Source organism: Impatiens glandulifera, chromosome 8 (assembly GCF_907164915.1).
Source record: "Impatiens glandulifera chromosome 8, dImpGla2.1, whole genome shotgun sequence".
NCBI classification, from domain to species: domain Eukaryota; kingdom Viridiplantae; phylum Streptophyta; class Magnoliopsida; order Ericales; family Balsaminaceae; genus Impatiens; species Impatiens glandulifera.
The window spans coordinates 20,646,298-20,671,009 of NC_061869.1; the positions used below are offsets into that span (position 1 = coordinate 20,646,298).

Genomic DNA, 24,712 nt, shown 5'->3' on the forward strand with positions numbered 1-24,712 from the left:
GTCTACTTTAAATATTAATTAATAATTGATTTTTTTTCTTTTAAGTATTTATTTATATTTTGTTTAGAAAACATTTCATCTCCTTTAATATTAATATTTAATTTTCATTAAAGCGATGATATCAATTTATTTATTTTTGATAGATGTTTAATTTGTTCCTAACTACTTGAATAAATAATATCATTAAATTACAATTTTAGTTAGGGTTAAAAAATTAAAAATAAAATTGTACCGAAAAAATTTGGTACTGTATGTTATCTAAATTATCAATACGAATTATTTTTTAAAATTTTCATTAATACCAAAATATTCAAATAATAGTAATTAAATATATATATATATATATATATATATATATATATATATATATATATATATATATATATATATATATATATATATATATATATAAATTGGGATGTTTTTAAACGGTAAAACCCAATCCAGTAAATCATGTTTGAAAATAAATTGCATCCAATTGAAATGAGAATTGAAATGAGAGGAGCTCCAAATAAGGATTCATTCATATACTATCCACATTTTATTAAATAAATAAATAATTAAATAAAATATGTATTTTATTTTAATAATTTTAACAAACTTTAACTTATCTTTTAATATGTTTTATTTTAATTTTTATTTAATATATTTAATTTTAATATTTATGTAATATATTTTATACTTTTAATATGTTTTATTTTAATTTTTATTTAATATATTTAATTTTAATATTTATGTAATATATTTTATACTGATGCTTATATAATATATTATTTTGACAAATTTTAATAAGTTTCATATTTTTTTATTATATTATATTTTAATATTTATATAATATAATATATTTTATTTAGATTAAAAATATTTAAGTTAATTTTTATTTTAATAATTTAATTTTAGACACTAAATTATATAATTTTATACACTAAATTAATAATAAAAATTAGGAGTTCAATAGATGAATAAAATGATTTTATGCTTCAAAAAATAAAATAACTATGAACACAAGAATTGTCTGATGTTTAGCCATAGTAATAGAGATTCCAATGATGAATAACCAAAACAAAACAAAACAAAAAACTGTACATACCACCATCACATTCGATCAAAATATGTAACATAATTCCATCTGCCTCCTAAATTCAGTGGAAAATAATAATAAGCAATAGGAAAAAGGAAACCATAAACATATCGAAATCGTCGTCACATCCTATATATAACTTACAAGTTTTTTTAGGGTTAATACAATTCATTAACATTACTACTCTTGATCATCTTCTTCCCCAATGGGAAATTCATCATCAAACTGTTGAGAAAATCCATGTTTAATGCCAATTGTCTTTAAAGACTGATAAACACTAACCATAGAAGGTCTATCTTTAGGTTCATTAACCAAACATCTTCTTCCAATCTTAATCACTTGCAAGATTTCATCATCATTTCCTCTACCAACAATAGACTTATCAATACCTTCTTTAATCCTTTCAGAAACAATAAGCTGATTGATCCAATCCACAAGACTCCCTTTAAACCCATCTTCACCACCACCATTAACCACTTCAAGAGACTTTTGACAAGTCACCAATTCAACAAGCACAACACCAAAAGCATAAACATCACCTTTCTTCGTCGAAACCATTGTGCTTGCATATTCAGGCGCAACATATCCAAACTCACCCAAATCCATGTTTTGCCTGTTAGAATAATCTGAACCAACTAGTCTCGCTAACCCGAAATCAGTTATCCTGCTTTCGAAATCATCGTCGATCAGAATCACACTTGAGCTTATGTATTGGTGAATGTATGGAGGTTTGCATCCATGGTGAAGCCAAGCAAGTCCTCTTGATGTACCTATAGCTATTCGAAGTCTACTTTGCCAGTCTAATGGACCTGCATTAGTTGTTGCTGTTCTTGTTCCATGTAAGGCTTCGAATAATGATGCATTAGGCATATGTTTATACACTAAAAGTCTCTCGTCTTCCACTATGCAAAAACCCAACAATGGAACTAGATTTGGGTGCCTGAGTTGTCCAAGGTTATTCATTTCCTGTCCAAACATTTTTTCGCTATGTTTACAAGAACTTAAACGCTTTATCGCCAATGCTGATCCATCATGTAAAACTGCTTTGAATGTTACTCCAGTTTTCGTGGTCATGATTATGTTCTTGGAATCGAAATTACTAGTAGCTGCCATTAAATCATTCAATCTGATTTTCACTAATGGTTTCTGAAATAAAGATACCTGTTCAAGCTTGTGCACTTTCAATTTCTTAACCCAGCTACTTTCCAATTTGCTACTGTCTTTCTTCTTCTTCAATGATGGCAGTAAGCACCATCGCCAGAGCAATAACGCTAGAAGAAGAGAACCAACCGCACCCAGAACACCGGCAGCAATAATAATCGCGAGATTCTTGGAGCTTAATTTTCCACACTTCCTACTCAGCGGCTTCCCACAGAGATCATTGTTGCCAGCGAAGTCATCAGCTGGAAAACTGGATATATCGGAAGGAATCGAACCGGATAGTTTATTGTTCACAACTGAGAACTTCCTTATTCGATCAAGCTGGCCGAGACCATACGGTATCCTCCCTGTCAACCGATTATTACCGAGGATCAGATTATTAACGAATCTGCAATTTGCGATTTCCGGTGGGATCGAGCTGGAAAAGGTATTAGAAGAAAGATCTAGGGTTGTGAGATAAGGCAACCAATTACAGATACGTGAAGGAATAGGACCGGAGAGATCGTTTCCTGAGAGATCTAGGTTTTGGAGACTACTACAGAATTGAAGTGAATCCGGAAGTTGACCAGTTAGACCCATAGAAGGGAGTTGAAGGCTGATGATGCGACTTTCCTTCTCGTTCCAGCAAGAAACGCCAACAAGCTGTTTACAGATGTATTCGACGGAGATGTTGGTGAAGGTCCAAGAGGTGAGTTTTCCTTGTGGATCGTTGAGGGAATTCTTGACGCCTTCGAGACATTTTACATCGTCTTCAATGGCGGAAATTCCTACTGTGAGGATGAGAAAGGTTAGAGATAAGATGAGAATTGGATTGATCATAGTGGAATTGATCTCGATCATTGTTGAAGAGATGTTGTTATTGAGGAGTAGATATTATGTGATTTGGGAAGTTGAGATATAGAGAAAATGTATGATGATGGGAAGAGGGGTGGATTGGTCGCCATTGACTGTGTTTAGAGAGAGAAAGAGAAGATGAATGGACTTTTTGTTATAAATGTTTACTATTTTCAAAAGAAATAAAATGACTTTTGTAACTCTTTAACTTGTTTATACTATTTTTTTTTATAATCAAATTTTATTTTCTTCCTTATTATAATCAAACTTCAATTCTAAGACAAGTTTGTCATTGACCATTGGGGTTATAATATATTAATAAAAAATAAAAAAAATAAAAAAATTAAAGATCATAATAAAATAAAAAATAACACACTCAAAAAATTGGGAGAGTCATTAATCAAAACTAGACAAAAACTCAAAATTTTCTGAATAATAATAGTTAAAGCACCCTACAAAAACAGATTACATAATTATATTACATCATGAAAACATTTTCAAACTATATCTAGAAAACATTTTCAAACTCATTAGTCTCACCATAAAAATATACATTGTAACATCATATCCATTAGAAACTAAGGAGATTCATTTTAAAACTTATTACAAACACACTTAATGAATGCATATGCATACTTTTCTTTTTCTTAATAAATATATATTGTATTACCATAAATCACTTATTCCAAAAAAAAAGTTTTAAGTTTGAAATTTTTTTTTTAATAAAACATTATTTAAAAAATTTATAAAAATAAATATTTTGACATTTTAAAATTATTTATAATAATTAATTTTTATGATCAATTCTAAATAATATTTTTAATTTCAAATAATTAAATAACAATTTGATTATAAGAAGTCTATATATTAAGTTAATTAAAAAAAAATATTTATTTGATAAAGATTCGTCAATTAATTTTAGTTTAAAATCAATAAAATATTTTATATACGTATATAAAAGTATATTTGATCAGAAGTTTTTTTAAATTTGATGTTTTGTGATACTCGAGAAAGAATTTTCCTACTATATTCTTTATACCCGTAAATAACGGTCTCTAATTCATAAAATTTTGGCCATTTATTTAAAAGTTTATTTTTTATTACGTTTTATTTAACTAATTATTTTTCAAATTCTAGACATATATGGATTTTCATACATTTAAAATTATAAAATAATATTTAAATATTTGTACTTGCGATTGGTGTCAAAATTATTGAGGAAAACACCTTAAACATATTAGTTTAAGGCATTAAAATTTAAAAATAAATTTAAAATTTTTTATAAAAAAATATAAAATATTTTAAAAATATTTTAAACACGTTTAATATTTTTTTGAAATTTAAAAAAAATAGTTTAGTGCCTCAAATTGTAAATAAAAATTAAAAATTAAAAGCCCTAAACAAACAATCCCTTAGGCAGGTGTCCATGTCGCGAATCGAGTCAAAATACGCGAGTTTGAGTTGCTTTTAACTCGAAGTCAACGAGTTTGGGCACTTAGTCAACATGGAGGCCGAGCTTCGGTCGCGCACGCTGATCCTCGGTCGGACGCGTAATTCTTTTGTCGAGGTCGAGATTTCTTAATCGGATGTGAGATTTCTCGGTCGGGTGTATGGAATGGTTTGTTTTCTTAGTTGAAAACCAGACCTAGGCAAAATCCTCGGCCAGACGTCAAAAACACCATCTACATGTTTTGGCATTTTGATTGGGATTTCCATCCTTCGATCTGAAGGCATATGAAGCTTCATCTAATCCCAATGATCATTTTTAACATCATCTTGATGTATCAATCAATTGGAAAGACGTTCCATTTGATCTGAATAGTTTTTTGGAAAATAAGATTTTGGTTTTTAAGATTCAATTGGGTATAAGGAGCTTAACAATAACTTCCTAATATGTCTTATACATATTATGATCAAACAAAACAAAAACTTGAACATTATCTATCCATTTTTTTGAGAAAACGATAAAATGTCATTAAATAAAAGACTAAAAAATGGTGAAAATTTACAAGAGTTCAGGATTCAAGCAGAATAAACCTTTGCCAAAAATGAATGAATCAACCAAATGAAAATAAAAAAAAAACAACCCGAATAAGAATAAAAGTGAAGGACACAAACAACATAGTTTAGAGCACCTTGAAATTAGAAGTAATAGTGACTTCATCGTATACAATGCTCCATTTTTGACAAATCAACCAATTTTTTAACAAGTGGGAATCGCATCCACGTTCGAATGAATGAGTGAGTTTCTATCAAAGATAATTTCATTTCAAACAAACTCCACATCATTTCGAATATTTGAAAATGTTCTTGTGTTCCTCTCCATCCAAATATGATAAACATTGTTTGTAAAGAAGCACTTGAAAACATTTGAACTAAACTCATAACCCTTCGTCTTGATAATTGTCATTTCATTGATATCAGTCTATTCTTTTGAGAATCTAAAGAGACTCATTGATATATAGAACTTACCCCAAAGCAAGAAAGCAAATAAATAGTCCCTAAGAGATAGTCAATGGTCTCCTCATTTCCCATATAAAGAAGGAAGTTGGGATCCATGATATTCATATATTTCTTAATTCGATCGTGTGTGTTAAGTCTTTCACAGAACACCAACCACAAAATGAATTGGTGTCTAGGAACAACTTTCGTGGACCACACCAAATGGGACCATATAACCACCTCTCCTCTATTGCGAACAATATTCCATGCTGATCCCGAGTCAAGCCTGCCTTTGTTTTCAACACTATAAACTCGAGAATCCTCACAATTATTAAAGTGACAAGAAAAAAAAGTATTGATGATTCTCGTACCTTCTAGAATTCTCCTAAGAAGGTTATTCTATTTCCCGTTTTTGACTTGTTGGATAGTAGCTATTTAACATTTCCGTCTTATTTGAATAAGAGAGAAGACACTATTATGAATAATAGGGTGATCCTCGAATCAGGTGTCATGCCAAAATAGAGTTCCGTTCCCATTCAATCTGAAGTTTGATCATCTTATACATTGCGAAGTTAGATCAACATCATACTCGAAGAATTCTTCATTACCTAACTTCGGATTCACATCAGCAAATGTTTTTGACTTTCCATCTAGACCTTTCTCGAGAGGGTGATTAACTTCGTCACCATTATTTAGAATCTTCCTGTGTAATAGTTCACTAGTCTGGTTGCTCACTTCAATCGTCTTTTCAACATCAGGATTCATTAATTCTATAAGCAACCTTGCCATATATCGAATCCCAACATTCATTTCTATCTCAGAATTCAATTTATCATTATTTCTTCCATAAGTATCATTCTTAGATGTCCCCTGTAATGCAATTTTATCTTCTAATACATTACTCATTATGTCATCATGTTAGGCTTCATTTGTAATTCTAGAACTCACCCTCAAAGGATTCAAGATTCCCTATGCAGCTATAGTCCCAATAGAAGTAGTATTTAATCCAGAAAAGTTGTCATTTATCACAACAGTTTCATCGTGATCAAGCATATTTATATTATCATTACTTAAGTTCCTATAGCAATCATCAAGCACAATATTAACATTTTCAACCTCATAAAATCTAGACTTACTAAGAATTTTTAAAGGGTTAAGGAGAGAAGCAATTCCTGAAGTGGGTTTCAACAGAACATTGTTAACCATAAGTGAAGTAGAGACATTGTTCTCTAGTCTCGATTTCCCGATTTTGACTGTGTGCTTCTCCTTCCCAACTTTAGATGCATGGACCGGTTCAATAAAGTTATTATTCAATTCAATAGGGATTTCCTTTGATGATCCTCTTGTTCGATTTTGAACACTAGACGAACGGGTACTAGACATGAGAAATGCTAGCTCTCAAATAGGAGAGCCTCTAAGAGAAGGTGTGAAGACAAGACCTCACAACAATGTGAAGTTACAATCAACACACAAAATATCTGAGTAATTAAATAAAGACTATCCAAAATCCATCTATTAGAATTTGAAATTCGAATAATAATGAAAAGCTAACAAATTGTCATGATGTAACAAGTTACAGGATATAATTTAAGCAGCTAAATGGAGATAGCAAGTTGTAAATCCCTAATTGTTCTTTGACAATGTAAGCGGGATGAATCCGAACTAATCTGATTCTATTGTAAATGATCTACAAGAAAGAAGGAACTTGATGTTGTTTGCAGGGATTTGCAAATTATGTCGGGCGTAGTTTGACGACGAGTAGACTAGTAGAGGAATTAGCAATTAGCGTCGCCTTTTGGGAATGCAGTAGTGTGCGAGACACGATCGGGCCACCGAGGATGCAGACGGATGTGCTACTTTTAGATTTTTCAAACTTTACTTTCTTATGTTGTGATGAAATTTATTTCCTCATATTCAAATGGGAATTGAAGATTACTAGCTATCCCTACATTTTTGTCAAGAAAAGGGCCATTGACCAATTATAGAACTTGATTTTGTTTAGATTTTTAAAATTCTTCGTATTTACAAAACATGATTAAAAATGATTGGAATTGATCAAAAATTACTCCTAACATCTTTTAAAAGATGTTAGGGAGCTTTTTAAACCGTAATTCTTGAGTTAGAGCTCAAGAACAAAAACCCGATTTTGAAATTTTTCAAAATCAAATTTAGGTGTTTTTGATTTAGCTTGATTTGTTCACGTTGAATTCAATAAAAAACACTTTGAAATGTTCTTAAGATCTAATTCAAATAAAGAAATAGATAATCAAGTAGTATTTGAGACGACTTGAACTGAAATGTAAAAATTTAATTTTAAATATTAAATTCAAATTACAATGCAAATTAAAGCTTAATGTGAGTTGGGGAACACTCATGAACTCTTTAGGAAGCTTTGTGATGATCTAGAAATAAACCTTAGAGACTTACACAAAATTTTCAAAAGCTTGAGAAAATTTTAATGGTGGATTCTATGAAGTTTTGATTGGAGGGTTAGGGTTGTAATCCTTGGTTTCATTTTGCCTGAGGCGGCTATTTATAGAAAACTAAGGTCGGTTGGTTGAGCAAGTTGATCGAATTCGAGACAAAATGTCATTAATGGCTTTTTTTTGTATTCAATTGTTCTCATTTAATTAGAGCATCATTGCACCTATGATCGTAGACGAAATAATCACCATGTTAGGGCAATAATTTTAGAATTTGAATCATTAAATTTGGTTAAATATTGGTCGAATTTCACTTTTGAAAAATCAAAAATTTCGGTCGATGTTCATTAAGTTCTTCACGAGGAAGACGACAATCCGTGATTGAAAGTTTGTCATTTCGAGCCAAAATGCAAATGTGCATTTGGGCCCAGCATTCTATCAATGGTCCATTATGTTTGGGCTTTATGTCCACGTTTGGGCTAACGGAGTTGAGGCGCGCGTTAGTTGATCATGTGTTGTGCGGAAGCGCATTCCTTTTTTTGTAGTGGGCGACGTAACTTATTGATGTGCATTGGATGAGACTCAAACGCTCATCAGATGACCATGCAGTCTGCTACATCCGTTTTTCTTATTTTCGGTTGTACTAGTTCATAACATTTTTCCCGTATTGGAGCTTGTTTGAATTTGATTTTTTCTTCACTCCTTTTAGATTTATTTTCAACTTATATAAAATACATAAAATATTTAAATAGACATAAATATTAATTTTTCTCAATTATTTTATTTTATTTATATATGTTTAGGGATTTATAAATAATTAATTTGGGATAAAATGTGTATATTATTGATCTCAAATTATTTATTTGATTAATTTGAGCTCCTTTTAAAATTAGTTTGGGATAACATTTATCTAGAATTTTTGCCCCAAAAAATATATTTATCTAGAATTATTTTATTTTTATTGGCCTTTGTTTTAATTAATTAAGATTTAATTAATATAATAATAAATCAAATTAATTCTTAACTTTTGGTTTGGCCTTGATTTTGATTATTTTGAATTTATTTATTCAAAATAATTATTTTAATATTCATAAATTGGGTATGCCAAATTCTAGTGCTTACAAAATGCCCCCTCGAACCAAGTTTGATTATAACAAACAGGTGTTTGAAAACGTGGGTTTGAGTCCGACATAGGAACACTATATTTTCCTGTTAAATTTTTAATCTTTTATAAGACTAATAGAAATATAGAACCTCGCAGTAGTGGATGTCGGTGTGGTCTTCACATTGTTGTTGTAACATTTGTTGATTTTTCCCGAGCATTCATGTATGATTATTAATCTCTCTTTGATAATTATCCTAACAAGGATTAGTTTTTGACCAAGGGTCATTTTGACTTTTGACTTCGTTTACAGATCTTAACAAAGTATTCGTATAGATTATGGTTCAGTATTGACCAAAAATATTGTTGAGAAATCAATTTTTATCCTTAATAGACGTGAACATCAATAAATTATTCACATTAGATGCAATTTTTAGAACTGTTGGCCGGTAAATGTTTGTTGGGATGATCATATACAAATGGTCATAGTTAGTGTAAATAGACAAGATATAATTGGACATGTAAGTTGACAAACTTATTTACGGAAGTTACTAACAAATAATATATGATGATCATGTATAAATAATTGAGGTACTATACACAAATAGGTTTAATTTTGACATGAATTTTAACAAACTATTCATGTGAGTTACTAACAAGTAACGTATGACAATCATGTATAAATGATCGAGGTACTATCAACATATATGTTTAATCTTGATATGAATGTTAATAAACTATTCATGGAAATTACTAACAAGTAATATATAACAATCATGTATAAATCCACAGTTGAAGGCAAAAAATTTATTTCTCCAAGCAATCTAGACGCACTTAAACGATATTATGTATAATATCGGCCTATGCAAACAACGACTCACAATCCAGCCTTACCAAGACTATAACGGCTCGCAATCCGGCCTTACCAAGATTAAAATGGGTTTAGTCCACAGCCTCGAATGGACTATTTGACCTCTAGTTTGTATAACTATGTCATTATAAGGGAGAACAATGTGAGAGCTAATTCTTCTAAAGAAATAAAAATAAAATATATCAATGACAAATAAAAAGATACATAGGCAACTTATATATAGGTCCGATCTCAACAAAATATAAATAAATAGAGGAATAGTTATTCCTAGTTCTGTCTTACATAAAGTCAAAAGACAATAGAAACCTTGGTTCTTTCCACCAACAAGTGACAAGGATTTTATGAAATAAGTAGGGGCAAAGGCTAAGAGCTACTTTGTTAATCAAATAGTGATTAATCTCTCGAATATGACTCAGAGTTTCCAAAATACTTTAATCGATGTATATCCTTCATAAGTTCGTTTTCGTGCTACGCGATTATCCAATAAGTTAACCCTCTATGGAAGACTTTTGAAAAAAGAATTGGAATAAACCACAAAAGCCAAGCCAAAATCGCAATTTGAGAAAGGACATCTCATTCCCCTTTGTACAAGAGAATAGAGAAAACTAGACTCAAGGCTTCAAACAAAATATATACATATTTGAATAGTAAGTACTCCCGTAGGTTGAGGTGAAATCATCGTTTATAGTGGAGGGAAAATGCATTAAAGAATGGGAAAATATAGTTGTTGGGAACTACATAGGTATGAATCGTGTATTTTTCCCAGTTACTAAAGATGTTTTGCTAAAACAATGGGATCATATGGGACTAGAAAAGGTATCAGCAAATATCCATGATCTTTATTTCTTGAAATTCAAGTAGGGAACAAATCTGGAAAATATTCTGAAGCTAGGACACACATATGTTGGGTCAAACTGTATGAAGCTGAAAAAATGGTCTGAAGGTATGAACCTACTCAGCAAACCGAAGGAAACAGCTCAAATTTAGTTTAAACTAAGGAACATTTCAGCTCATATGTATAACGTAGAAGCACTTAGTCATTTCGCTAGTCTCTTGGGAAAGTCATTATATATGGACCCAATAATGGAGGAAAGCGAACAAATCATATATGTTAAGATAAGCATTGAAGAATCAGACAATCAGAATGAGGAAACTAAAGATGGAGATGTAGATGATGGGAATTATGAAGAATCAAAGGAAATGAAAGATAAAAAATTAGAGAAAGAAGAAGATGAAGAGTTAGAGGAAGGAAGTGATAAGAATGAAGTGGATGATAGTGAAGAGAAAACTTTGAAAGTAGACCGAAGCAAGTTAGACAAAAATGAAGCAAAGGATTGTGAAGGTAAATATAAAATTCCTAAAATACTGAAACATTATTCCTTTTATCAGATTAATGCTGACTACTATAAAGCAAAGTTGATCCAAGGGAATGAAGTCAATGCTCACAAATAGTCATCATCAAATGCAATAGTTCAATCACTAATAAAGAAGCATATAGCTAAATAGGTGATTAGAAAAAGTAGGTGGGCTGCGAGAGCAGTAGATTGGGATCCGAAAGTAGCGAAATTGATATTGGCTACTTTGAACAAGAATGTTAAATAAAATGATTGGTATGCTTTAGTTGTCTGTAATCTCTGTTTTTTGTTTGTTTATAATCAGATACTCTAGGGTCGTTTGATTCTTTTAATCAAAGTTGAGTTTGTCTAACTTTGATAATTGATCATTTTTCCCACTTTTGGGTTCTTAATGAAATGACATTAAGCTAGAAATCATCGTTTATGACTATCGCAAGAGCAAAACGTATCGACTCCCCTAGATATACCTCGGGAACCAAAAATATAAACGCTCTCGTGTAGGTTGAGGTGTTGAAATCACCGTTTATGCTCACTCAGACGGTTGTCCTGATGACTATCGTAAGAGAAAAACATATCGATTCCCCCAGATACACCCCGAAAGCCTAAAAAAATTAAAAATAAAAAGAGAATTCTCGAAGACAGAAAGTTGAAACTCTCTCTAAACTATACTAGGAATAATCGAACTTTAGAAGGATTGCGGTCCATGACAAAAAGCAATCAAAAATATAATTGAACGAGACTTTATGTCTCAGTCACCTTCCTTGTGAGTTAAAAGTTTGGATAATCAACTACATGAGATTGAATTTATCATCTACATCTTAACATAGGAGAAAAAGGAATTCAGGTTCATTAAGAGAAATAATCTCTACCAATTACAGAATGCTCATAACTTAGCCCCAAACACATTTCGAATCCAAGTTTCTATGATTTTTGGATAGAATCAATGTTTTTTCTGCTTTCAAACATTATTTGAAACAGAATTGAGAACAGTCCATTTCCCTATAAATGACAAGACAACAGTCGATGTTTCACCCAGTTGTGAAGGTCACTTCGTAAAACAAAAGGGAAAAGGTTATGTTGAAATACTCCCTAAGTGATAAAGTCCATCGAGAGTCAACGATTTTAATCCAGTTGTAAAGGACATTTTGTCACATCAAAACCAAAGCTCCCCTCGACACAAACCAATTGATATTCCACCTAGTTGCGAATGACACTTTGTCAAAACCAGAAGAGATAAGTTGTCAATCAGAACAGCTCCTATCATAAATAATCCCCAGCTGATTTATAATTTTTCAACTAGCTATGAAGGTCACTTTGGATAAAACCTTTTTATAAGCCATATCTGTTAATATGCACAATAGATCATTGTTATGATTCGTAAAGCCTTATTATAGTAGGCATCTGTATAGGTCATTGTTATAACATATCCCTTAGAGTAACTGTTATCATCATTCCCCAAAGAGTGAGTCATATCTCATGATAGGAATCCATAGAAGTCATTATTATGACAATTCTCCAACAAAAAATTATATCTCGTAATGGACATAGTGTGATTATTATCACTATTTCCCAGGAAAATATTTTCTAGGAGAGTTTTGTCTATTCCCAAAAGAATATTCCCCAACTAGAGTTCTATTTACTTCACAGCATGCGTAAGATTATTGTGATAGTCTATCCCCAAACAAGATTCAACCAACGAATGATCGTGTGGTTATCCCAAATATGAGTCATTGACATGATTCATCCCCAACACTGTAATTATCTAGGTTCTATCCTTCTACCTTATTATAAATTATGGTACAAATTTATAAAATGTTCAAATCTCGATCCCACGTTTTCCAAAAACTAAGTTTGTTTTATTCAAACTCGGTTCTAAAGAGACATTCTGTAAGTATAAAAATTTGGCATACCCTAATTTATAAATAATATTATTAATTTATAATAATATTAAAATAATATTTTGAATTTTTAAATTCAAAATAACAAAAAAAAAAGATTTCAAATTAGGGTTAATGTTTGTGATAATTAAATCCTAGTTAGAAAAATTATATAAAAATTTAAAAATAATTTGAGGTTAAAATATTGTATTTATTTTACCCAAATTAAACCCAAAACATGGGTTGAAATTATTTAATTATAATTTTAAACATAAATTATATAAATTTTATGGCTTAAAATAATTAAAAAAATACCCCAAAATACCAAAAACAAATACCCAAAAATAAAATAAATAAACATAATTTTTATTATGTTGTCAAAAATATTTTTTGTATTAATTTGGTGAAGAAAAATGCAAGAAAGGGGTACAAATTTGATTTCAAATAACTCTTTTAATAAAAATAAAAACTAATAATTTTGTGTGGCTAAAATTATGTTTAATTATTGCAGCAGAATTATGGGTCATCGAATCAGCGTATGATTTTCATCCAGAGCCCAGGAAGACGCCACGCACCTTGTTGTAGAGGAATCACGCGTGCGCCCGATCCACACAGAATCAACTAAGAATGACGCTAGCCCCATTAGCTCAATCGCTCATGCGCCAACGGAACGCAATGACGTGTTTTGATTAAACAAAATGACGTCATTTTGTTCGTCTCCTTCACAAACTCCGGAGGCAGTGCTCGACGCCTACGATCTTCTAAAAGGGCTATCTTCGTCATTACTCAATCTTATCCCTCTATTCTTTCACCAATGTGCATGTCTCTACCTCGCCTTCAATTTCTTAGCCTTTGAAGCCAAAACCTACGCCCTAGTTAGGTTGTCGAAGAAAAAACAGAAATGGAGACAAAGGATTTCAAAAGAGAAATTGAAGTTGAATTTGTCCATGACAGTCGAACTAGTTTGGTATAAATAGCCTCTAGGAGTTCTTCTTCCAATCCATTAAACAATCACCAAACATTACAGCCTAAATCGAAGAAATAAAGAACTCTGGCGAACTAGACTTTTGTAAAATCTTCTCCGGCGATCAAAGCTTCTATCCAAGGCTTGGGAAAGCTTCTACACATCATTGGAGTGTTCTCCAATCGTTAGTAAGCTTTCAGACCTACTTTAATTCAATTTGTGATTTGAATTTTGATTTTTAAAAGTTTGATCGGATTGATCATATTTAGGGTTCAATTTTATGCTTTATTTGTTTGAAACCAATCCCTAAATGCTTTATAAGTTTTCTGTCGAAAGAGATTTAATCAATTCAACCTAAATTGAAAAAACCCAAATTTGATTTGAAAGTCTGGAAATTTTGAAAATCGTGTTCTTGAGCTTTTTGGATTTAAAATTTTGATTCAAATAGTTGTCTAACATGTTAGGATGATTTCCAAATCATAATAACAACATCCCGATCATGTTTGATCCAACTGAAATTTAAAAAAAATAAGTTTGAATTTCAGTTTTAAAATTTGTTACAGAGCGTGTATGATGTTCTTATTTTTGTTGTGTTTGACTTTGAACAAGAATTAGACCATGAGATAACCTAAATCAAAAGTTCTCAAATTTTGCCCTAAAAACGATTTTGAGAAATCAATTGTTATAGAGTTCGATTGATCGTGTTTAGGGTTAGGAGTTATGATCCCTAGATTCATATGAGTTGTTTGCAACTTTTTTTTTAGGAAAAACGACTTAACGTTATTTAATTAAAAATTCTCAAAAAGGAAAAAAAAAGAAACAAATGAGTTTATGTATTTTCCTAGACAAGCCTAGAAAAATTTAGTTCGCAATAGTCTGAAACAAATGAATTACACAACACATTAACAATTGAAAGCATTTATCTAACTTGTAGATCATGATTTGATGATTTGTATCAAAAGATACAAACCTGCAATTTTTCATATCAAATGAAGAACACTCGGTCCCCGACGACCGAGTCTTGTAGAACTGGGATCGAGAAATAGGACCGAGAACTCTCGGTCTTGACCGAGACCAAGGACTGAGAAAATTGATCTAGGACCGAGACCAATGACCATTGTTCTTGAGTTAGGATCGAGACTTAGGACTAGTGTTCTTGAGAAAGGACTGAGGAATCCGACCAAGGATTCTAACATAGGACCGAAAGGTCTGACCTAGGACCGAGACTCCTAGGTCCAAGATCGAGGAAGCTAAACCTGGGACCGAGCCTCCTAGACTTAGGACTGAACAACCTAAGTTCATGACCGAGTCTCCTAAACCCCAAGACCGAACCCTTCGGTCTCTTAACCGAGCATCCCGAACCCCGATCTAGACCACCTCGGTCTAGACCGAGCCCGTCCGAGCCTATATCAACAAAAACGGACCCAAGCCTTAGGACTTTAGTAGATGCCTGTTTGGTTCCACTTTTTAAAATTCAAAATTATTTTTGTAATTTTGGAGACCCAATCCATTTTCAAATATTCCAAAAGGTCAGAAATGATATTTGATATTTTTGAGATATTTCCCAAACAAATATTTTGACTAAGACCCCGTTTGGAATTTATTTTAAAATTTTAATAGTTTTTTTTTTAATTTTTTTAGGGTTATCACTCAATCTTATATCAACGCAATCGCAGGTACGCCCTTTTAAATAATTTTGTATAATTATTTACGTAATATAAACATATCTTTATTTAGGAAACTACTAATTAAAATAAATAAATGTTATAAATAAAACTATTGATAGCCAGACTTTTACTTTATGAATAAAACCGTCATTTGACGGGCGCAAAAGACATAGCGTGAAAGTTCTTTCCCGAACGTAACTAAAAGATGAACCCCTTAGACCATCTCCAACCGAAAACTAATTTTTAAACTCATTTTGGTGTAAATGTCACATCAACCAGTAATTTTTTTCCAACCGAAAAACTCATTCTAAAACCCAAAAAAATATTCTTATAATATTCTTCCTTACATCAACTCTTATAACTTTTTAATATTACCCCATATATTTTATATTGTTATAAATTACACCACAATATTTTAATATTAATCCATTATTTTAAATTTGATTGTAAATTAATTATAAAGATTCATTAAAGATTCAAAATTTACAATACACGTACTAAAAAATATACACCTGAAATTAAAATAAAAATTATTCGTACAAATAAAAAGAAGATAAATTTTCAAAATAAAAATTATGCGTATTTTTGTGTATTATTGTAATGTATTTTTTAATTTTTATAATTTATAATTATATTTAAATACAAAATAAAATAAGATAATACACAAAATAAACATTATAAAAAAACATTGTGCAAAATAATAATAAAACAAACATTATTAAAAAAAAAAATATCATTAAATATTGTTCATTATTATAATTTTTTAACATTATTATAATTATCTTATGAACATTATTATAATTTTTTTAACATTATTATAATTTTTTTAACACTATTATAACTTTTTTAACATTATTATAAATTTATGTTATATAAAAAATATTATATAAATAAATTAAAATAACAAATTATATAATAAGTTTAATTTATAAAATGTACATAAATTAAGTCTAGGGGTTAAATTAAAAAATAAAAAATAAAAGCTTTGAGATTGGCTATAGTAAAATAGGAAAATCCCATTTTGGGTTTGGAGTTCGATTGGAGGAAAAATATGGATTTAGGTATGGGTTTGGAGTTTGGGGTTCGGTTGGAAATGGTCTTAAACCATCTCCAACCCACAAACCTATTTCACATTAAACAGTAATTCTTCTCCAACCAAAAAATTCATTTTCAAATTCAAAAGAATATTCTTAAAATATTCTTTTCTTACATTAACTTTTTAACCTTGTTAATATTATCTATATATTTATCAACTTTACATATTTAACTACAATATTTTTTTATTCATTTAATAAAATAAAAATAAAATTTATTAAGTATCAATAATTCATATTCAACCAAATAATTTAATAAACCAAATAATTTTATAATACATTTAAATAAACAAAAAATACTATATTAAAACAAATATTATTAATAAAAAATAAAAAATTTCTATTTTTATTCGTAACATAAAATATAAATTTATAAAATATAAAATAAATTAGATAAATTATATAATTTAATAATTTAATTATATATTTAAAAAATATTATAATTTTGATCTTAAAAGTAAAAAAAAAAAGTTAAAGAATAAATTTGCATATTTAAGATTATATAAAAAAAATAGATTAAGGGTCATTTTAAATGGGGGAATGAACGCAAAATGAGCTTGCGAATGGAGTCCGGTTGGAGGAGAAAAGGGCACGCATAATGGGAAGATGGTCTTAGAAACTCTAGTATAAAGTATGTATACACGTATTTTTACTGATTTTTCTAAAATTATTTTGCGACTCTGTTTTCAAATAAATAATATTTTTTTAAATTAATTATGTTTAATTAGTTTAAACTGGATTTCAAGTCAAATCCCTAAATTATTAAAATTTGAATAAAATTAATTATTTTTACCTAATTAATTTTAAAAGTTTAAAGATACTTTCAAAATCATTTAAAATAATATTTTATTTTAAAAAGATGTCTGAAACGTAAACCAAAGTTGAAACGCATTGAACCTTGAGTCACCCCGTAATTTCATGTCTTGTCATGTGTCGTTCCAACACGTGCTAAGCTACATAAGGGAATTCCTGAAGGTTAAAAATATAATTTTATATAAATTATTATTATTATTATATATATATATAGGAACATTTAAATATAAATAAATATTTAACATAAAATTAAATAATTAGAATAAATTAAAATAAAAAATAATCTTTACACACAAATTAGTAAATATATTGATTAAATTTTATAAATATATTTTTTTTTAAATATTGAATTATTTGTGGGAATTATAAAAAAATTAATTGCAAAAGATGTCAAACGAATTAGTAAATTAACTCCGTAAATTAGAAATATGTCATCTAAATATTGAAAACTACAATCCCACAATATATTAAGAAATGTCGATATTAGTAAAATTTATAAATAAATTTTGTATAAGTTACAAAAAAATATGTTGCACTAAATATTATAAATAAGAATTATAAAATATATATATTAATTGCAAAAGATTTTGAGAAATATTCTGTGGAATCTAAAAGTATAAACTTTAAAATTATACCAATTATGCTGTATAATATATGTTTAAAAGTATTGATAAATTTTTATAAATAAATTTATAAAGATCACAAAAATATGTTATACTAAATCATTTTTGATAATTGTGAACCAAACATATTATTTGCAAAATATATTAGAAGTACAAATTGGTAAACTAATTGTAAATATTTTTAAATTTATAATTTAATTAAATATATTAATTTTATATATATTACAAAGTATATTGCAATAATTAATTATTTAAATCCTTACAAATATATATTGATGGCCAACTATATTACTGAATAAATAGTTAAAGTAATTGATAAAATTTTATGAATACATTTATATGATTTGCAAAAGATACTGTAGTACTAGTACTGATTAATAAATTAATTGAGAAAAATCTTAAATATAGACTATAAAGTTATTACAAATCAGGTTGTAGATTAAATTACTAAAGTTATTGTTAAAATTTAAGAAATAAATTATATATATTATAAAATATATAGCAGTAAATTAAATGCATAAATTATTAAAAAATATATATTATTTATAAATGATTGCAAAAAGAAGTTTGTAAATTAATTGCGGATAATTAAAATATATACATTTTTATGTATAGTAAAATATGTTATGAAATTATTATATTTATTATTAAGATATATGAAATTATTGCAAACAAACTGTCTGTAAAACATTTGCCTAATTATATTAAAAAAAATATAAATAAATAAATTATTAATGTAAATCATGTTGTAAAAATAATTTTAAACATTTTTAAGAAATAATTTTACCAACATAAATGTTAATACATTTAAAAAAAACAAATAAATTATTATTAAATAAGTCATTATTAAACAAATCATTAATAAATAGTATTAGAATAATTATTACAAAAATAAAAATAAGTTATAAAACACAATAAATGAATATTTATTGAAGAAGATTAGTTTTCACAATTTCTCTTCTTTTTCTTTTTCTTTCTTCAATCTTCAATCTTCAATCTTCACATCTTCACATCTTCAATCTTCAATCTTCACGTCTCATTAATTTACAATTGATAATTAAATTTATTTTAACTTATTTTATAGTTATTGTTTTTGCTTTTAGATAATTTCTTCATGAATTATGAGAAACTTATATATTTATGTTTATATAGATAGAGTTAATGATAAAAAAAGATTAATATATTATATATATAATAAAAGTATATTATAAATAATAATGAAAGAAAGAAATAAATAAATATTAATATATTATATATAATAAAAATAAATATTATAGATATAATAACTAATATGTTATATATAATATTAAAAACATAAAAAAATATATTAATATATTATATATATAATAAAAGTAAATACTAAAGTAATAATGAGTATATTGTATATAATATTAAAAAAGATAAAAAAAATGTTAATATATTATATATAATAAAAGTATATAATATATATAATATTAAAAAATATAAAAAAAAATTAATTTATTATATATAATTCAATTTTGGTTCAAGCTTTCGAGTCGAGCTTTTGGGTAATATAATACTCGAGCTCAAATTTATAAGCTCGTTCGAGAATTCAAGTCGAGCTAATAAATACTTAATCGAATCGAGCTCGAGCTCCAACAAGCTTGAGCTAGGCTCGGCTTATTTGTCGAAGAGAGAGTAAAGAGAAGATTAAATATAATTTAATTTAAAAAAGAGAGCGATTTAAAAAAAATAGCATATTTATATATAAATATAAAATTTCTTATTTTTTAATAAGTAAATAAATTTTAAAATTATATAAATTAATAAGGTGACAGAATATAGAAATATATAATTATAAAAATTAAATCAATATGGAAATATAACTTATAAAAATATTATATATATATTAAAAAAATTTAAATTTATTATATAAATAAAAATAAATGAAAAAACTAAAATAATATATATAATTTTTGTTTATATATATATTTTGATAATTAAAGAATATATATATATATATATATTATGAGAAAATATTAACTATATATAAATAAATAAGGAGAAAAATTATATATTTTATGTGATTTAATGTTGGTGAACTAATAAATAATTTATAAGTAAAAAATCTTATTATATATTATATAAATTTTTATGTATAATAAAATTAAGTAAAATATAAACAAAAGTGTGTATATATATATATATATATATATAAATTAAGTTTTATATAATTTGTAATATTATTTTATATATATTATATAAAAGAAAAGAAAAATTATTATATAAATACAAATATTTATTATGAGAGATAAAATATAATATATATATATATTTTAATAAAGTTATAACTTTTTTATTTTTTATTTAAATAAAAATATGGAATAATTATATATATATATATATATATATTTATATAAAATATTATTTTATATATAAACTTTTATGTTGAAAAATAGATAAGAATATAATATATATACTTTTTATTTGTCAACCATAATATGTATTTGAAAGATTTCATAGATATTTATTAAAACATAGAGATATTATTACCATATTATTATAGTCATTTTTATATATATATATATATATATATAATATTATTACTATATTATTATAGTAATTTTTATATATATATATATGAAAATTTTATATTACTCGCTTTAGTGACACTAATTATACACTCATTTTCTCCCATATATATATATATATATTAAAATTAAAAACTTAAATATATATATACACACGTTTGGTAGCTTTATTCATTTTTAGATAAAATAAAAATAAATTTATCAATATATATAAAAACAAATTAAAATACAAAATTAGAAAAAAAAATTAAAATACAAAATTAGAAAAAAAAACAAGTATTTATAATAGAATATGGTATATTAAACAAGAATGGAATCACATTTATCTTAGTATTATGCATTTTAAGTTATAATTTAATGAATTTGAGGGTTTTTTTTACTATTATAACAAAAATTATATCAAAAAGTTGAAGATTATAAACTTCTTTTAAATTGTTCAATTATTATTTAACACCTAGTTTCAAAAGTCGAGGACCAATGATTCGTTAATTTCATTAAATTAAGAAGAAAATAAATAAATATTTTTTATTAAATAAATCTTTTTTTCAATAAACTAGTTTGAGTTTCAAATACAATCCTAGATCATATATGACCTTAGTTTTCATAGCTTTGATTCATTTCCAGATACAAAAATAAAAATAAATTATTTTAGTTTTTATTACTTTTGTATCTAAAACCCAATCAAAATACAAAATTAAAATAATAAGTATTTGAAATTGTGTATGATATATTGAACAAGAGTGGACATTTTAATTTAAGTAGGGTAGAACACAAAACTTAAAATTATAAATTAATGAGTTTGGATTTTCATTAAATACAAATAAATATATATATATATATATATATATATATATATATAAATACAGGGAGGATATATATATAAAATAAAGAGAAGATTAAATATAATTTAATTTAAAAAAGAAAGCCATTTTTAAAAAATAGCATATTATATATTATATATATAAATATAAAATTTCTTATTTATTAATAAGTAAATAAATTTGAAAAAATATATAAATTATTAAGGTGAGAGAATATAGAAATATATAATTATAAAAATTAAATTAATTTGGAAATATAATTTATAAAAATATTATATATATATATATTAAAAAAAATTAAAATTATTATATAAATAAAAATAAATGAAAAAACGAAAATAATATATATAATTTTTGTTTATATATATTTTGACAATGAGAGAATATATATATATATATATATAATGAGAAAATATTAATTATATATAAATAAATAAGGAGAAAAATTATATATTTTATGTGATTTAATGTTGGTGAACTAATAAATAATTTATAAGTAAAAAATCTTATTATATATTATATAAATTTTTATGTATAATAAAATTAAGTAAAAAATATAAATAAAAGTGAATATATATATAAAAATTAAGTTTTATATAATTTGTAATATTATTTTATATATATTATATAAAATAAAATAAAGTAAGAGAAAAATTATTATATAAATATAAATATTTATTATGAGAGATAAAATATAATATATATATATTTTAATAAAGTTATAACTTTTTTATTTTTTATTTAAATAAAAATATGGAATAATTTATAAAATTTTATAATTATATATATATATAAAGAAATAAAAAAGATTGATATATATATATATATAATATTTTATTATATATAAACTTTTATGTTGAAAAAATAGATAAGAATATAATATTTATACTTTTTATTTGTCAACTTGAAAGATTTCATATATATTGCTTTTATGTTAAGAATATTATTAAAATATTGAGATATTATTATCATATTATTATAGTCATTTTCTTTTATATATATATATATATATAATATATATATAATATTATTATCATATTATTATAGTCATTTTTTATATATATATGAAATTTTTATATTACTCACGTTGAATAAATAATAATTTTTTTTTAATTTTTTTTTAGATAGTGATGTAATGACACTAATTATACTTTTATTATATTATATATATATATATATATATATATATATATATATATATATATATATAAACTTAAATATATATACACGCACGTGTGTATGTGTAGCTTTATCCATTTTTAGATAAAATAAAAATAAATTTATCAATATAAATAAAAACAAATTAAAATACAAAATTAGAAGAAAAAAAACAAGTATTTAGTATTTGTAATAGAATATGGTAAATATTAAACAAGAATGGAATCACATTTATCTTAGTGTTATGCATTACTTAAAGTTATAGTTTAATAAATTTGAGTTTTTTTTACTATTATAACAAAATTATATCAAAAAGTTGAAGATAATAAACTTCTTTTACATTGTTCAATTATTATTTAACACTTACATGGTTTCAAAAGTTGAGATGATGCAAACTTGGATAATTTCAATAAATTAAGAAGAAAATAAATAAATGTTTTTTATTAAATAAATATTTTTTCAATAAACTAATTTGATTTTCAAATACAATCCTAGATCATATATGACCTTAGTTTTTTCATAGCTTTGATTCATTTCCAGATACAAAAATAAAAATAAATTATTTTAGTTTTTATTACTTTTGTATCTAAAACCCAATCCAAATACAAAATTAAAATAATAAGTATTTGAAATAGTGTATGATATATTGAACAAGAGTAACCATTTTAATTTAAGTAGGGATAGAACACAAAACTTAAAATTATAAATTAATGAGTTTGAATTTTCATGACTACCACAAAAGCATGACAAATTTGAAATTGTTCAACCTCTTTTGAAACTGTTCAGTTTGACTTAAACACTTATTTGGTTTTTAATAAACTCAGGATGTATATATACTTACTAATTTTGACAAATCTTAAAAAAGCTTAAATATTTTTTTTTCCTATAAACTAGATTAAATATGTAAAATAAATTAGTTTTTCTTTCAAAATATAATCTTAAATCACATGAGGCCTTATTATTTTTGTATGTTGTTCTACTTCCATATACCAAAATAAAGATTAAAAAATTACTATTTAATCAATTTTAGTTTTCAAATATTTTGTAGATAGAAAATAATCCAAAGACAAAAATAAAAACAATAAGTTTGAAATAAGGTATGGTATATTGAATGAGGGTGAAAAATAATATTAACTTAAAGCAAAACTTATAATCATATATTAATAAGTTCAAGTTTTAATAAACACTAAAAAGAAATAGAAAAAAAATTATATTGAAGAAAGTGAAGTTGGCAACCTCTTTTTAAACAGTTGAATCATTCTATTCAACACTTTTTTTTTTTTTTTTTATAGAACTGAGTGCAAAATATTTTAATTTTGATAAATAATTAAAGAAGACCAAATAAACTTATATCAAATAAGATTTTTTCACAATATTTTTTTTTCCAAATATTCACAAGAGTCCCTATTGTTTTAGTTTTTGATCTTCATCCATTTATAGATACAAATATAAAAATAAATTTGTAAATATGTATCTCATCAATTTTAGTCTTCAAATATTTTATATCTAGAAAGAATCAAATACAAAATAGAAACAACAGTTTAAAATAAGGTAGAGTAATCAAACAATGGTGAAATCATGTTTAAGTTGTAAAACTTATAGTTATAAGTTCACATTTTTTTTTCATATTTCAAATAAATTTACTTTTTATATGACCTCCATAAAAAATGAATAAATATATTAAAAAACATTAAGTGAAGGTGACAACATCTTTTAAAAAATTTCAATAATTCAACCCAACTTATTTAGTTTAAAAAACTGAGAAAACAAAATTGGCTAATTTTAAATTTTCTACAAAATTTTAATTGAATAACCATGTAATTTAGATTTTTGTTTAGCAACCAACATAAAATTTAGTCATTAATAAATTATCA

General features: G+C 25.9%; 1 protein-coding gene across 1 annotated transcript; it reads right to left on the reverse strand.

Annotated features, from left to right (window-relative positions):
• Window positions 1-1,054: 1,054 nt before the first annotated feature.
• Window positions 1,055-3,205, reverse strand: LOC124911734 (probable inactive receptor kinase At1g27190). The gene has a single exon (XM_047452241.1). The coding sequence runs from the start codon at window positions 3,080-3,082 to the stop codon at window positions 1,262-1,264; it is 1,821 nt and encodes a 606-aa protein (XP_047308197.1). The 5' UTR covers window positions 3,083-3,205; the 3' UTR covers window positions 1,055-1,261.
• Between the last annotated feature and the right edge of the window lie 21,507 nt (window positions 3,206-24,712).